The 17,009-nt window shown below is 42.8% G+C and overlaps 1 protein-coding gene across 3 annotated transcripts in view; it reads left to right on the top strand.

Annotated features, from left to right (window-relative positions):
* Positions 1-17,009, top strand: part of FSHR (follicle stimulating hormone receptor) — a 172,638-nt gene that overhangs the window by 150,267 nt on the left and 5,362 nt on the right. Inside the window, exons 7-10 of one of the 3 annotated variants that reach the window (XM_034764342.1) lie at positions 696-764; positions 867-941; positions 6,342-6,527; positions 9,954-10,303. In XM_034764342.1, coding sequence (XP_034620233.1) covers positions 696-764; positions 867-941; positions 6,342-6,527; positions 9,954-10,029 — 406 coding nt within the window. In that variant the 3' untranslated portion in view covers positions 10,030-10,303. Of the gene's footprint in view, positions 1-695; positions 765-866; positions 942-6,341; positions 6,528-9,953; positions 10,304-17,009 lie in introns of those variants that run through there. The other 2 variants (XM_034764340.1, XM_034764341.1) reach the window with 2 other exon arrangements.

Below are 17,009 nucleotides of genomic sequence, written 5' to 3'. Positions count from 1 at the left end.
ATTAATTTGTTAAAGCACCACAGTTAAAACTCAGCAGAGAACTCCATGAATTTAAATTCATAGAATTGCTGCCTAATTCTTTTCTCGGAGAGGAGAACATGAGAGAGTAGGGGGTCTGGGAGCATATAGGGGATGTAGTCTGTGAAGGCAGCAGATGCATTAGAAACTCAGCAGCTATCTTGGCAAATTCTGCACTATTTCCACCAGCTCCCTCCCACTGCCTTGATGTGGAGCCAGTCCCACTCCTTTTCCAGTGCCCTTATCTCTCAGAGGGGGAGAGAGGGCACAGATAGGGAGTTACTGCTGGTCCCAGCAGCACTAATGTGCCAGCAGATTTTCATGAGAACTTTGCCTGTTAGAGGAGAATGCTAAAAAGTCTGATGGCTCCTGGGAGTCCCCTTTTTCATTCCCCAGCTATTTCTCCATGCCAAAGCCTCTGAACCCCAATCTAGCAGCACTGGGTCAGTGAGTCCTTCACAGTTTCTGGAGGCAAGTGAGTGCTGGGATTTTATAATAGCAACAGTGGCTGGGATTTTATAATAGCTTTCTGTTAATCCTAGAGATCACCATTTATTTAACTAATTTTATATCACCCAGTAATTCTACTGATGCTTCAGAATTTGGAGCATCTGACTTAATATGCACAAGCATAGTTTTCTGTAATCAATGTTTTAAAATGTGTCTCTTTGTTGCAGACGACTGAATAAAAATGGAATTCGGGAAATTCAGAATCATGCATTTAATGGAACCTACTTGGATGAGCTGTAACTATTCTTATTATTTGGTATTCAGCAAAACAATTACTGGGAAATAGTAACCGTAGCAAAGTTATTTATCCCTGATTGTCTTATTGTTATGTTTTACAGAAATCTTAGTGATAATCACAATCTAGAAAAATTATCTAATGAGGTTTTCCAAGGAGCCAATGGCCCAGTTGTTCTGTAAGTAACAGTCAGATGTTCTTTTCCTCATTATTAACTCTCTATTAGAGATGGGCTCTAGGCACAAAATTCAAATTTGCTGGCAGATCTGAATTTCAAATACCCAAAAATTCAGGAGTGTTCAGGTTTGGAGGTTTGTTTCCTGATGTAAAATGTGGATTTGGATCCAGGTTCAGATTTTATAAATATGGATCAGGTTCAGATTTCATATTCCCCCACAAAGTTTAGGAGAGTTTGAATCCAGGGTTTTATTTAATGTTTATCTCCACTTTTTATTAAGCTCTGTTAAAAAGTGGCTATAATGCACTTTATGCAAAAGGCGACAGTACTTATTTTCCTTTGTTGTTTTGATCCAATCCAAAGTGGGGAGATCCTCAGCTATTGGACATTGTCCTAATCCGTTAACTTCAGTGGAGCTTGGACAACTTGAACCAGCTGAGAATCTACCCTTACATCTTTGGAGCCTATATCTAAAGCTGAAAATCATACCTTGCACAATTTCACTAATCTTTTCTTCTCTGCACATGTTATTTAGGGGAAAGTAATCCATGCAGAAAGGTTCCATAGCAGTGAGAATTCTCATAGATCTCTGTCCATTCTTTTTAATGCATTTAACAATGCACTACTTCTAAATTTTCTGCAACTGCAAAGCTGTCATCAAGTGTCCAGCAGCAGTACTCACCGTTTTATCAACCCTTTGTTTGCCCCCTAAAACACTGTGCTCAACTGCTTTTACTTCTTATTGTAACACTTTATATTATTAATTGTCATATACATGGCTGACACTTGGTAGCAGAGGGCAGCTGGTAACATTATCTCAAGCCCAGGTTTAGTACAGATCTGAGACTTATTTGCAAGTGTGAGCCGTTGCTCATGCTTCTATTCACAATTTCATGTGAGCAGCAACAGAAGGCGCATGATTCCTTTTTCAGCACCAGCCCATCTATGTATCTATCTCTCTTCCCTCAGGGCTCACATCCAGCATGCCTCGGGCTGGTAGGAGAGAGGCATGGGTTACTCGAGTGAGTGAAGCGGGGTGTGAGGGCTGCAATTCTAGCTGGCAATGCTCATGGGTGCTGCCAAGCTCCTTGTGCCCTCCCCTAGCCCATATTAGCAGCAGCTGCCCTTAGAATTGGGGGAAGGACATTTTATTATTTCAGTGTCAGAAAAGATTTTAGTGTGGCTAGAAAACATAAAAATGAGAGAGAAAAATAGTACATTTAACTTCAGAATCAGATAAGAACTCTTCTGTAGTGCTTATATCTGTGCTTGCCATGCCCTCCCTCCATGCTGGGATGCTCAATGAAGACCTAGTATAAAGCACTACCTTAGGAGTTCCTCCATATTTTTTCCTCCCACTTTTAACATTGGATAGCTACCAGTCCCTATACATGCCTTTAACCTTTGGATAAACTTCTTATTGAAGCATCTTCTTAGCACCAACACAATTGCTCTTTCTTTGGGAAAAAGATAATGCATTGCCTTTGCAAGCTGGAGCCAATACAATCATATTCTGATGGTTTATCAAATTGATTTGGCTGTAGTTCGGATTCATTTGATAGTTCAAATTCAGACACTGAATTATTTGTATAGGAATTATTCTGTTCTATTAATAATGCATCCACAGTTATATGGATGGTATGTTGCCTTTTTATCCTGACTGAGAATCATGAAAGAAAGGTCTTCCAGTCATCTGTCACCATAGTGTACACCAGAAATGTGTTTTCACTTATGGAAATGATTGACCTGTAATAACATCTATGCTGGAAAAAAACAGAATTGCTCATATCAAATTTGTGTTGCAGACTGCAATATTTTATTAGATGGTACATCTAATTGTCTTATCTCTTGTTCTTCCTGAACCAGTAACTAGTTGGCAATTAGCATCTCCTTGTATCTTACATCTCAAAATATTGAAATAATGTAAAAGGTTCATAGCGTCATAGATGTTAAGATCAGAAGGGACCACTGTGATCATCTAATTTGAGCTCCTGTATACACAGGCCATAAAATTTCACCCAGTAATCCCGGAATCAAGCCCATAATGTCTGGTTGCCTCAGAGCATAACTTTTAAAAATACATCCAATCTTGATTTAAAGTCTTCAAGTGATAGATAATCCCCCACATCCTTAAGTAAGTTCCAATGGATAATCATCCTTACTGTTAAAAATGTGCACTTTATTTCCAGTTGAATGATTGCAGCATCAACATTCACCAATTCATGGCATTAGCAGTGAAGCTTTGTTGCTACCAGGTCGATGAGTCACAGGAGGCTCTTGAGGGGTATCCCAATCCCTACCTCTCTGTGAGCCATAGATCAATCACATACTCCCCTCTTACGCCTTACCCCAATCCCTAACTACAATCCTGAAGGTGGGGTGGGGTAATCTTATTTTGGTCTGAAAAGGATAATCAGCTGACAGCACTATTTCTTTCATCAGGTTTTGCTGAGCCTAATAAGAAACCAAGGAGGAAGGGACAATTGTACAGGAGCCCAGCCACACTATTCCTGCAATTTCTACATTGGCTCCTGAGTCCTGACAGGCCTACTAAGACTATGCTTACACTGCACACCTTATAATCGTGCGGTTATGCTGCTGCAGCCACGCCATTGTAAGGTGCATTGTGTAGTCGCTCTTTATTGCCAGGAGAGAGCTCCACTTCCAATGAGGGGTGGTAGCTTCATCTCTGGGAGCATGGCTCCTATCGACGAAGCACTGGCCACACCAGTGCTTTTCGTCATTAAAACTTTTGTCTTTTAGGGGGGTGCCAGTGTAGACAAAGCCTAAGCCTGATGCAGAGCTGCCCCAATGGTCCTTTTCATCATTAAAACTTTTGTCATTTAGGGGGGTGCCAGTGTAGACAAAGCCTAAGCCTGATGCAGAGCTGCCCCAATGGTCCTCTTAAGGTCTGCAGGCAAACAGTAACAGGACAGTAGCTATCTATTCCAATTGATTAGTCACCATATGTTCTCTGGATAGGTTTTTAGGCACTACTGTGATCCACAAAACTCACACTTGGGTGCCACCTAATCCTGTAGGCTCCTAAACTCACCCTTAAATGTTTGCAATAAAAGTTTCCTAAGCATCTATGGTTTTGCCTCTGGGCATGCTCACTGCTGCCTCACTCAAGGAGCGATTCACAAACAAGGGAAGATAACAATTCAGCCACCTAACTTGCATGTGGGGGTCACTCAGGTAGGCATGCTTATATGCCACCTACCAGGTCAGGCACCTGAGGCAACTTCACAGAACAGCTGGGAAGGGGAAGGCCCTCCCTTATAACTTTTAGCACAGTGGTAGGCGTCTCACCTGGGAACTGGGAGTGGAAGAATTGATTTGAAACATCTCCCATGAGTGCTCTAACCACTAAACTATGGAATGATCATGCTTTCTCAGGCCCAATTATTTAATTAAAGTGGAACAACTTCAATAGGAGAGACTGAGGGAGCCCCACATCAGATTATTGGACTCTAAATGTGAATGTCATTTACACCAATTGTATGAAACTTATTATTGACATTTGATCTCCCCAACTACTGAATGTACTACTACTGAAAGTGGCCACTAGATGTATCTCATAATAAAAATAACTTGTGCCTATTGTGTAATTTATATCAAATGAAATATTGCCATGATATAGGAAAGTTATCAATGAAATAGAGACTGAATGTATTGAGGATGGAGAAAAGCTATGCTTCCAAATTAGGTCAGCTCATCTACTTCATCAGGGCAAGCTCTTTTCTTTGATAACACAAGACAGAGAACATAACAATGTGGGGCACATATCTGCCTGCAGGAAGGATTGGACAACATATTGCTTGGTTCATTTTACTGCTATTGTTAAAGGAAGCAGCATGCTCCCCTGCTTTCCCATGTTGATGGACACAGCATATACAGTAGGCAGATGGCCCAGCCGGGCATGCCCCCTCATTAGTAAACAGTGCCCCATATGAGATGTGTTATGCCAATTATAACTCCCTAGAACACTGGGGAGAAATCCTGCACTGCTCCTTGACAGCATGTGAAGGACCACTGGCCTCCTTCCAGTATCTGTGAAGCACAAGGAAGGATTTTGTGTTTGCATCGCAGGATATTTTCCCTCTCATTGCCTGTCTAGTTCTTTTTATAATAACTTTATAGTTGTAGCCTCCATCACTACCTTTGATAGTCCATTTCACAAGTAACTGCCTTCCACATAAATACATTTATTTGCACCTTCTGTAATGCTCGCTCTATTCTTAGCTTCAGTCTCTTCTCTCTCTCCTTTTTGAACCTGTTACCCTCTGGAAATGTTTTGTTGTTTTCACTCCTAGAAATCTGAAGCTCATCTTTTTAATGAACACAAACTTAATTTTCCCAACTTTTCCACATAGTTGCTACCCCCCATGTACCTATCTGTTGCTTTCTGCATTTTGTTCCAGATCCTCATTTTCCTTCCCATAATAAGGTGTCCAGGATTGTCCATAATAATAATTCAGGTGTGATTTCATCAGCCCTTTTTATAGTGCCATAATAATCTTCCTCACTGATTGGTGCATTTCAGTATTTCCTAAACCTTGCCTCACAAAGAGCTAATGGTTTTCAGTTGTTATGTACCAGATACTTTACTGCTACTAGATTATTTGTCTTCTATTTTTAATGAATCTATAATACTCAACAATAGTCTTCAATGAACATCAGCTCGGGTCTCCCACTTTAAGCCCAGTCTCTCTTTTTTTCTTTGGTACTGACCCACTAAATCATTTTTTCATCATCTACAAGCAGGCACACTTTTGTGTTTGTTTTCTCCTCTTTTTCATTGATTTATAGTTTCAAAAAGACTGGACTTAATGTCCGCTACTGATCTTCCCTTAGCATTTTCCTTCCATCTGATTTGTGCTGGTATATTTCAACTTTGGTTACTAAAGCAATTTTTTTTATCCAGGCTAGAATTTCACCATCAATAGCTGCTTTCTAATGTTATAAGCAGTTTCTTTCATTCTTTTTTATGCACTGCTCTGTTGCAAGCCTTCTTGAAGCCCAGTTATATGGTCTTTTGTTTCACATTTGTTGACCCTTATTGTCACCATCTCAAGGAAATTAATCCTATTTGTTAAGCATGCTTTCCCCCTTCAAAGACCAAGCCATGACAGTCTTTGATGGCTGTACCTGTCCAAATCTTCTCTTATTTGGTTTCACATCAGTGATTTTTAGAATCTTTCCGAGGCAGACATCAGATGAACGAAATGAGAAAGTACAACATCATCTTCTGATCCTGTTTTCAATGTGGCTGTCCAGACAGCTTCTTCCCGATCACTAGTCTCTTATAATGTGCAGGAGCCAAAAATGTCTCTAAATTGAGGGGTGGGAGAGGGTTGTTAATTTACCTCTTTGCTGAGAGTATTATATGTCTTAAAGGGATATTTCAAAGACAAGAATCAGTTTCCTGCCTGCCTATGGATTAGAAAATATTAAGAAGCTAAGAGCACGATCTACCTACAATTTAAAAAAGCTGCCTGCCTTAGAGAACTTTGTTGCACTGATTGAGGCTAACCTCACCTATCCTAGCCATTGCTGTGCATTCACAAATTGGAAAAGACAAATGTGAGTAATTTCATTTTTCTTTGCATTTCTGACTGTTGATGGTGAATCAAATAATTAAATTTAATCCATGGAAAAGAGATTAAAGCTAGGTATGGAGTTTTTCCCCAAGTATTTATAATACAAATACATTTGTATATACTGAGAGCAAAGTACGTATTAGGGGCCAGATAATCTGCTACTGTAAATGGTCATGCCTGCATTAACATTAGTTAGTTGCAGTGCATTCAGTAAGGCCCAATGGGCTTTGCTGGGGTGGGCCCTTCAAGAGCCACATTGAAGCCCATGCAGGGGAGACAACTTTCTAACCTTTTGTGATAGGCAGCCAGAGAGACAACAGGGTGAAATTCTGAACCCATTGAAGTTAGTGGGAGTTTTGGCTTTGACCCATCCACCAGTCATCTTTAAGCCTTCCCTGATTGGTCTGTTCTTATGAACTAATCACAGCCACTGAACTCATCTGTCAATCAAAGCCGGACCTCATTGAAAACCTGCACCATGCCTGACTGACCCCTCCCTTCAGGTTTTGGAGTGACCATTACCTAACCTCAGTCCACACCCTGCCTACCAACACACCAGTCATTGGCAGAACTGTTTAAAGCTACCAGCTCACTGTCCTTGGCTGTATGTCAACATTGACTGCACCCTTAAAATTACCAGACTTATAAAACTATAAATCATCACCTTATTTCTTTAATATATACTTACAGTAATTCATCACTTAATGTTGTAGTTATAGTCCTGAAAAAAATGCTACTTTAATAGAAACAATGTTAAGCGAATCCAATTTCCCTATAAGAATTAATGTAAATAGGGGAGGTTAGGTTCCAGGGAAATTTTTTAAGCTTGGTTGAGGTGGTGGAGTCAGAGGGTGGAAGAGGGTGGATATTTCCCAGGGAATGCCTTACTGCCAAATGATGAACTAGCACTAAGCTGAGCCATCAAGGGTTAACATGTTGTGAATGTAGCATCACACTCTACAAGGCAGCAACAATGGAGGGAAAAGACACAGCATGGCAGAGAGAAACAGAGACAGCCACTGTGTGTGTGTGTATGTGTGTGTGAGAGAGAGAGAGAGAGAGACGTGCATTGCCCCTTTAAGTATGCTGACCGCACTCTAAGTACACTGCCTTTTTAAGTAGATCAGCAAGTTGAGACAGCAGCTACTCCCAGCAAGCTCCCTCCGCCCTGATCCCTGTCATGTCCCCACCCCCCCACTCTGTGGAGATGGGGTGCAGGAGTGGGGGGGAGGAGGACACCCTGATATTAGCGCCCCTCTTCCCCCACCTCCCTGCGCAGCAAGCAGGAGGCTCACGGGAGCAGCTCCAAGGCAGAGGGCAGGAGCAACACACGGCAGTGGGGGAAGGGACAGCTGAACTGCCCGGCAATTGATAGCCTGCTGGGCGGCTACCACACAGGGAACTTAGGAGAGCTGATGGGGGGCTGCTGGTCCACCCTGGTTCCAAGACCCCGCCAGCTAGCTCCAATGGGCTGCTCTTTCTGCAAGCAGTGGACAAAGCAGGTGGCTACCAAACGATGTTATAAGGGAGCATTGCACAACTTTAAACGATCATGTTCTCTAATTGATCAGTAACGTAACAACGAAACATTAACCGGGACGATGTTAAGTGAGGTGTTACCGAATGTATTAACTCTTACTGTTATGGTTTACTGTTGCCACCCTATTTTGATTTTTCCCCTTTTCAGTTAATGGTGGCAAAGCAGTTTTTTGTTTTTGGTTTTTTTTGAGTGCTGTGCTTGGAAACAAAAGAAAGCAGCTCAAAACCCTTCGTATCACCTCAGGAAGGTAGTGCTATTAAGGCCTTTGTCTACACTACACAGTTTTTTGGACAAAAGTCAGCTTTCGTCAACAAAACAGTGGAGGTGTACAGACTACAATGCTCCTCCCACTGATTTAACTCTCCTGCTACACCAACAAAATAAAACCAAGTCAATGAGAGGTGTAGAGCTTTTTGCGATGAAGTTTGATCGATGCAGTGTTAGTGTAAATAGTACACTTGCTTATTTCACTCTAATTAGCCTCCAGGAGGTGTTCCACATCATGACCACTCTGGTCAGCAGTTTGAAATCGCTGCCCTGAAGCCATGTGCCCCTCTCCCATTTAAAGGCCCGGGAATTTTAAAAATTCATCTTCCTGTTTGCTCAGCATGGACAGTTCACACAGCATCTTCCCAGCTAACCATGCCAGCTTTCAGCAGTGGATGCGCTCTCACCTGGAATACACCGGAGCTGTTGGATCTGCTGGGTCTGTGGGAAGAGGAGGCTGTGCAGTCACAGCTTCACTCAAGCTGTAGGAAACTTGATATCTACAGGCTCATTGCTAGTGGGATACAAGAGAAGGGGCATAAAAGGGACACACAGCAGTATTGTGCTAAGATCAAGGAGCTGAGGCAGGCATACCAGAAGGCAAGGGAGGCCAACCATTGTTCTGGTGCGGTGCCAAAGACATGGTGCTTCTACAAGGAACTGCATGCCATCTTTGGAAGTGACCCAATCTTGATGGCCAAGAGCTCTGTGGACACTTTGGGGGGACTAGAGGTAGCGGCCAGTGGAGTCAACCCCAAGGACAAAGTGGTAGATGAGGAAATCGAGTTGGAGGAGGATGTGGAACACATGACAGGGCCATTCAGTGGCTCGGTGCATCAGGACATCTTTTTGACTCCGGAGGGGTCTAGCCAGTCCCAGCAGTCCAGCTCTGGTGTACATGAAGCAGGGGATGCGAGCTCTGGTAAGCATTTTGCTTTGATACTGCATGGTGAGAGGAGATTGAGCTCCCATGTACTTTCTTATATGGTAAAGGAGGGATAAGGAACAGAAATTAACAAATAAGCCTATGAAGCTATGCAGTAGGGCTTGGTGGAAAAGTACCCTGGGATGTCTCAGGAATCCTCCATAGTGATATCTAGGAAACTTTCCTATAGGTATTCTGCAATCCGCTGCCAAAGGTCCGTTGGCAGAGCTGCCTTGTTTCTTCCCTGAAGGAAACTTTGTCATGGCAACCAGCAAATATTTCTGCAGGGACCAAAGCAGCACACAGGTGAGCAGCATACAGACCTGGTCGGAAGCTGCACACATGCAGGAGATGCACCTTTGCATTCTGGGTTCCCTCAAGAGTGAAATATTGGGTTTGATTACCCTAATTGGCACCTGGAAAAGGGTGCCAATATTCAGAATACTCTCCCTAGGCTTGTGTAGTGTCCCTCTTTGCAAACAACCCTTTGTCCCTTCTTGCCCATTCCCCCTTCCCAACTCTCCCCCCCCACACCAAACTCACCATATTTCCAACTCTGACCAAGCTGTGTGCTAGCAAAGGGACAATGAGAAAGGGGTGTGTTTAACTTTTGTGATTCACAGCTGTGAGAGATCCCACAATACTGTCTTTGTTCATTGTATCTTTGGCTTCTGCAGATGTATCCCTGAGGACCCAGTCCAACACACCGGTGGAGTGCCTCAACCAGATAAGGCAGCGAACCAGGAGAAGTAAGGAGGATATGTTTTGCAAACTGCTGCAGTCAACAGATGCAGCAGATAGTGAAACAAGAACTTGGAGGGATACAATCAATGAAAGACTCAGGCTGGATAGCCTGGAAAGGAGAGCCAGACAGAGGTGCTCAAGTCCCTCATGATGCTGCAGTCTTAGCACATCCGTGCATGACTCGCCGTGCACCCAATACAGAACTCTGTTCCATGTATTTTAAAGAATCCTTATTGAGGTTGCAGAAACAAACCATCCTGATGTGTAGAAAGAATAGTAAATATGGCAGGCAAGCAGCTTGGCTTAACAGTGAAATCTTTGCTGATCTTAAACACAAAAAAGAAGCTTACAAGAAGTGGAAGATTAGACAAATGACCAGGTAGGAGTATAAAAATATTGCTCAGGCATGCAGGAGTGAAATCAGTGAAATCACACTTGGAGTTGCAGCTAGCAAAAGATGTTAAGAATAACAAGAAGGGTTTCTTCAGGTATGTTAGCAACAAGAAGAAGGTAAAGGAAAGTGTGGGCCTCTTACTGAATGAGGGAGGCAATCTAGTGACAAAGGATGTGGAAAAAGCTAATGTACTCAGTGCTTTTTTTTGCCTCTCTCTTCACGAACAAGGTCAGCTCCCAGACTTCAGCACTGGGCAGTACAGTATGGGGAGGAGTTGACCAGCCTTCTGTGGAGAAAGAAGTGGTTTAGGACTATTTAGAAAAACTGGATGAGCACAAGTCCATTGGGCGCTGCATCCGAGGGTGCTAACAGAGTTGGCAGATGTGATTGCAGAGCCATTGTCCATTATCTTTGAAAACTCGTGGCAATGGGGTGAGGTCCCAGATGACTGGAAAAAGGCTAATGTAGTGCCAATCTTTAAAAAAGGGAAGAAGGAGGATCCGGGGAACTACAGGCCAGTCAGCCTCACCTCAGTCCCTGGAAAAATCATGGAGGGGGTCCTCAAGGAATCAGTTATGAAGCACTTAGAGGAGAGGAAACTGATCAGGAACAGTCAGCATGGATTCACCAAGGACAAGTCATGTCTGACTAAACTAATTGCCTTCTATGATGAGATAACTGGCTCTATGGATGAGGGGAAAGCAGTGGACGTGTTATTCCTTGACTTTAGCAAAGCTTTTGATACGGTCTCCCACAGTATTCTTGCTGGCAAGTTAAAGAAGTATGGGCTGGATGAATGGACTATAAGGTGGATCGAAAGCTGGCTAGATCGTCGGGCTCAACAGGTAGTGATCAATGGCTCCATGTCTAGTTGGCAGCCGGTATCAAGCAGAGTGCCCCAAGGGTCGGTCCTAGGGCCAGTTTTGTTCAATATCTTCATTAATGATCTGGAGGACAGCATGGACTGCATCCTCAACAAGTTTGCAAATGACACTAAACTGGGAGAAGTGGTAGATATGCTGAAGGGTAGGGATAGGATACTGAGGGACCTAGACAAATTAGAGGATTGGACCAAAAGAAATCTGATGAGGTTCAACAAGGACAAGAGCAGTCCTGAACTTAGGACAGAAGAATCCCATGCAGTGCTACAGACTAGAGACCAAATGGATAGGCAGCAGTTACAGTGGAAAAGAAGCTGGATATGAGTCGACAGTGTGCCCTTGTTGCCAAGGAGGCTAACGGCATTTTGGCCTGTATAAGTAGGGGCATTGCCGGCAGATCGAGGGACGTGATCATTCCCCTCTATTCTGCATTGGTGAGACCTCATCTGGAGTACTGTGTCCAGTTTTGGGCCCCAGACTACAAAAAGGATGTGGAAAAATTGGAAAGAGTCCAGTGGAGGGCAACAAAAATGATTAGGGGGCTGGAGCACGTCTTATGAGGAGAGGCTGAGGGAACTGGGATTGTTTAGTCTGCAGAAGAGAAGAATGAGGGGGGATTTGATAGCTGCTTTCAACTACCTGAAAGGGGATTCCAAAGAGGATGGATCTAGACCAGGGGTTCTCAAACTGGGGGTCGAGACCCCCCAGGGGGTCATGAGGTTATTACATGAGGCGTCACGAGCTGTCAGCCTCCACCCCAAACTCCACTCTGCCTTCAGCATTTATAATGGTGTTAAATTCATAAAAAAGTATTTTTAATTTATCTAGGGGGGGTCGCACTCAGAGGCTTGCTGTGTGAAAGAGATCACCAGTATAGAAGTTTGAGAATCACTGATCTAGACTGTTGTCAGTGGTACCAGATGACAGAACAAGGAGTAATGGTCTCAAGTTGCAGTGCGGGAGGTTTAGGTTGGATATTAGGAAAAACTTTTTCACCAGGAGGGTGGTGAAGGACTGGAATGGGTTACCTAGGGAGGTGGTGGAATGTCCTTCCTTAGAGGTTTTTAAGATCAAGCTTGACAAAGCCCTGGCTGGGATGATTTAGTTGGGGATTGATCCTGCTTTGAACAGGGGGTTGGACTAGATGATTCTATGCCCTCCTCAAACTCCTCCCACCACATTCCTCACATGTTTCCAGTCCCTTGCAGTACTCTGTGCACTCCACCCCTAGGGACTGGTTTCACAATGAAAGCTGGAGTTACAAGCAGCTGTGAGAACAATAACCGAGAGACTTTTCCTCATTACCACGTCCCCTGTTTGATAAAATATTTGTGTATTGTCCTGCTATTAAACTTTAGTCTTTGAAATAAAATGAGTCTTTATTTGTGTCATACACATGTTAGTTGGTGTTGACGTTCAAACACAGTGGCTATATGCAGGAATATTTGCTCAGTACAATTAACGCTCAGGAAGCAGGCACTACAGGGGTCATTCAAGGGAGCAAGCAAACGTTGCCTGTCTGAATGCATCACATAAAGACACGTTACTGGGAATAATTGTCAAAATGCTCCTTCAAAGCCTTCCTAATTCTAATAGTCTCCCGCTGTGCCCCTCTAATTGCCATGGTATCTGGCTGCTCAAAATCAGTAGCCACCCAATCTACCTCAGCGCTTCACCCCTGGGGAAACTTTTCCCTCTTCACTTCGCAAATGTTATGCAGAAAATAGCAGGCTGCTATGACCAGCCGAATATTTTCCTCATTGAGGTCTAACCTGCCAAAAAGGCAGGGCTAGTGACCTTATAATCTGCCAAAGGCACATTCAACGATCATTCAGCACCTGTTGAGCCTGTTGTTGAAGCACTCCTTGCTGCTATCTAGGTTCCTGATGTAAAGCTTCATGAGCCATGGGAGGAAGGCGTATGCAGGGTCTCCAAGGATCACTATGGGCATTTCCGCATCCCCAATTTGAATGTCCGTCTGGAAATAAAGTCCCAGCATGCAGATTTCTATACAATCCAGTGTTCCTAAAGATGCACACATGCATGTTCCCTGACCACCCTGCATGGATGTCAGTGAAATGGCCCGGGTGATCCAACAGTGCCTGCAAGACCATGGAGAAGTAACCCTTCTGGTTGATGTACTCCATTGCAAGATGGTTTGGGGCCAAAATTGGGTATGCATTCCATCTGTCACCCAGCCACAGTTTGGGAATCCGATTGCCTCAATGACATCTTTTATTTCCTGCACATTATCCAGAGTCACAGTCCTTCATAGCAGGAGGTGATTAATGACCCTGCATCACCATAGCCCCCACAATGTACTTTCCAACTCCTAACTGATTCATGACTGACACCAGAGTTGCCAGCTTCCACACAGCGATCACTACTTATTTTTCCACAGTGAAGCAGCTCTCATTCTGGTGTCCTTGCACTGTAGTGCTGGGGCAAGCTCTGCACACAGGTCCAGGATGGTGCATTTGCACATCCAAAAGTTCTACAGCCACTGCTCATCATCCCATACATGCATCACACTGTGATACCATCATTCGGTGCTTGTTTCCTGAGCCCAGTACTGACAGTCCACCATGTGCAGCTACTCTCTGAATGCCAGCAGCAATCTTGAATTATTTCTTTCAAATGTATACAGTAGGGCAGGCACTACTGATTCATTTTTTGATTCAGAGCTCATGAAATACTTCAGGACCAGTCACATGGTGTTCATCATGCTCATCACCAGACTGGTCAGCAGTTCAGAATCCACGCTAATGCACCCATAATGCACCACAATCCATTCCCACAGCTCCCAGCAGCAGAGGGTGGTGAGTGGCACAGTGAAATAGTTACCCACGATGCAACACTTTCTCTGTTGATGCAAGAGCAACAACTCCATTGACACAAGGAGCATTTTGTGGGCGTGCACATCCGATGTAATTAAAGTGGCTTATGATCATCAGTGTAACTTATATCGACTTAACTCCATAGTGTAGACACAGTATAAATCAGCACAGAGAGGCACTTACATCGGCAGGAACCAAATTTAAATAAAGACACTTCCACAGGTAGGTTGCTGCAAGGCAGCTTCCATCAACCTAACCCTGCAGTGTAGACCAGGCCTATATCTAAGGTATGTGGATAGTGGCATTAGCTTCTTTCTAGACTCCATTCCCTCTTTCAAAATCAAGACTCTTATAATTTAAAAAAAATGGAGCACAACATTAATTTTCAAAACTTTCTCCAAATTGTTTGTTTTTAATTAAGCTACTGAGAAGTCAAGAAAAGCTTATCCGGAGCAAGTCATTCAAGTAGAGACAACATGGAGAAAGGATTCTATTGAAGTCCCATCCTTATATTAAAATAACAGAAAGGTTTTAATTCAGGAAAGTAGTGATATACTTTGAATCTGAACCTCAAAATCTTTTGCATGCACATTAGCTTAGATATAGGGTATAGGATGTAGTAGATACACCTGCTTCCATGTCAAAGCATTTTCTGTGTCTGACACAAGCTCTGTGTGTACTCAAGACTGTTCAATTGTTTTGAAGAGTCCTTAATGACATATTCAATCCCACTGTGATGATTGTTTGATCAAGGACTACACTTGATAAGTGGAAGAGAGATTATTCATCATCATCATGAGAGTACTGGTGTCGCTTGACTTCATCATACATTATCCCTATACTATTATTTCTCCTTTCAAGATTAGATCTAGGATGTGATTTGTCAGGGAGAATAAAAATTATCTACCTGATAACCTGGAATATCCATTTTTAAGGATGTTTGAGCCTTATGGTTGTCACACAAGAACCCTCAGAGGATGTTCAGGGTCAGATCCTCAGCCCCATCTGGCTGCTCCAGTGATTCAAAACTACCCTAACAGCAGTTAAGCAACATTCTGAGGAATCTGCTCTACTGGAGAATCTTTAGGTGGTGAAAGCTGCCACAGTGGCTCCTACACTATCCTCTCTCACAGCAAAGCACCCCTACATGTCAGTGATCCCTGGCTCCCAGAAGAACCTGTTTGGGGCGATGGGCAACCAATGTAAGTTACAGGACCCTGTGGCTGTTCTAACTTGTGTAGGGGATCTGGTCAAAAATGGACCAGCCTCAGGATCCAGGACTTGTAAAGATGAATTAAAGATAAGTCAGCTTTGTCCTTCCCACTCAAGCTCCCTGGTCTTGCACAACACATGGCTCAGTTGGCCCATAAGCTCTGGCCCTAAGATCTAATTTTTTGAGAGCTTATGGCTATAACATTGGTCTATAAAATCATAATACTAAAAAGTCTGATGTTGATCTAATAAAAGATACACTACATTTTATACTAACTTGTATAAAGTTTGCTTTGCAGGCTGTGTTGGAGGCCCTCGTTCATCTGTGATTCAAAAAATAATTTCCTCCTGTCTATATGTCCCTGAAGCTGACAATTCCCAGCAGGAACTTCAGCCATCGTTTTGATTGTTTTGACATAAAGATTAGCTTCTATCTAAAAGAATCATGATGATATGACTTTCTTCTTACATTTGAAATTGCCTACACTATGAAATTATGTTGACCTAACTTACAGCCATCGCAGTTATTAAATCACTTGTGTGTGTGTGCACACTTGGGTCCTTGTGTCAGCGGTGTGTGTCCCCACCAGGAGCACTTGTATTGATTGTATTGTCAGTGTGGGGCATTGTGAGATGGTTCCTGAAGACCAATAACAGTCAGCATAAGAAACACAGTATCTACACTGGCACTCAGGAAGGTGGTGTTACTAAATGGACATAGAGAGACACTTATGTTGGCAGGAGCCAAATTTAAGTACAAAACTTCTGAGTTCTAATCCTAGTTCTGATGCTGGCTTTTGTGACCTTGAGCAAGTTACTTAATCTGACTGTGCCTCAATTCAAGTTCCTTTAAGGCATCCTGTGTATTCTAAGAGAAACTTACTCTTGCTCTTCATTGCACAAGAACAGGTAGCTATGAATGGTACTGTGCAAGGGAAAATTACTGATTTGTAATTATAGTTAAGTTTTCAAGATATTGTTGACATTATAAACTATTTCACTATGGAAATGCCCCTGAATACTTTAGGAAGAGCAACTTCAGAGAACGATTCAAATCCCTTTCCTTTAAAAAAGCAGATTTTTAATTACCATGAAAGATAACTAAAATTAACAGTTACTCTATGGCATTGCAGTGATGAAAAAGTACAGAAAATAATTCCAGACACGGGCTAATTTTTTTTTCAAAAATGCCTAAGTGACTTAAGTTCCTAAGTCCCATTAGGACCCTTAGCGGCTCCCTAAGTCACTTTTGAAAATGATACTTAATTGCCAAGGTCAATAGGCACTTCGAACTTTTTACCCTCAGTCTTTACCATGAAATACTGTAATTGTCTGTGATTCCAGTCTTACAGAGTGACTGGCAGTTTTATTTGATCTTTTTTCATGCTAAATACGTTTTTGTTTTTTGGGGGGGGAATTAAAATGGAGAGCTAACATGTGCCCCCTCTTTCACACTGGAAACTAGAATGGATCCCTTGCAATATAATATATAACCCAAAAAAAAGGATTCTTCAGGACAGTATGTTTAAATCTGGATTCAAATACTTGGTTGATGAAACCCTCCTCAAAGGCCAGCATGAAATCATGTAATTTGAATGTTGTTTACACAGCATTCTTCAAATTTTGCCCATCTTGTTGTGAAAAGAACCATAAGATGAAATTGTG

This window comes from Trachemys scripta, chromosome 3, assembly GCF_013100865.1.
Source record: "Trachemys scripta elegans isolate TJP31775 chromosome 3, CAS_Tse_1.0, whole genome shotgun sequence".
In the NCBI taxonomy this organism is placed as follows: domain Eukaryota; kingdom Metazoa; phylum Chordata; order Testudines; family Emydidae; genus Trachemys; species Trachemys scripta.
This window is presented reverse-complemented; position numbering and strand designations above follow the sequence as displayed.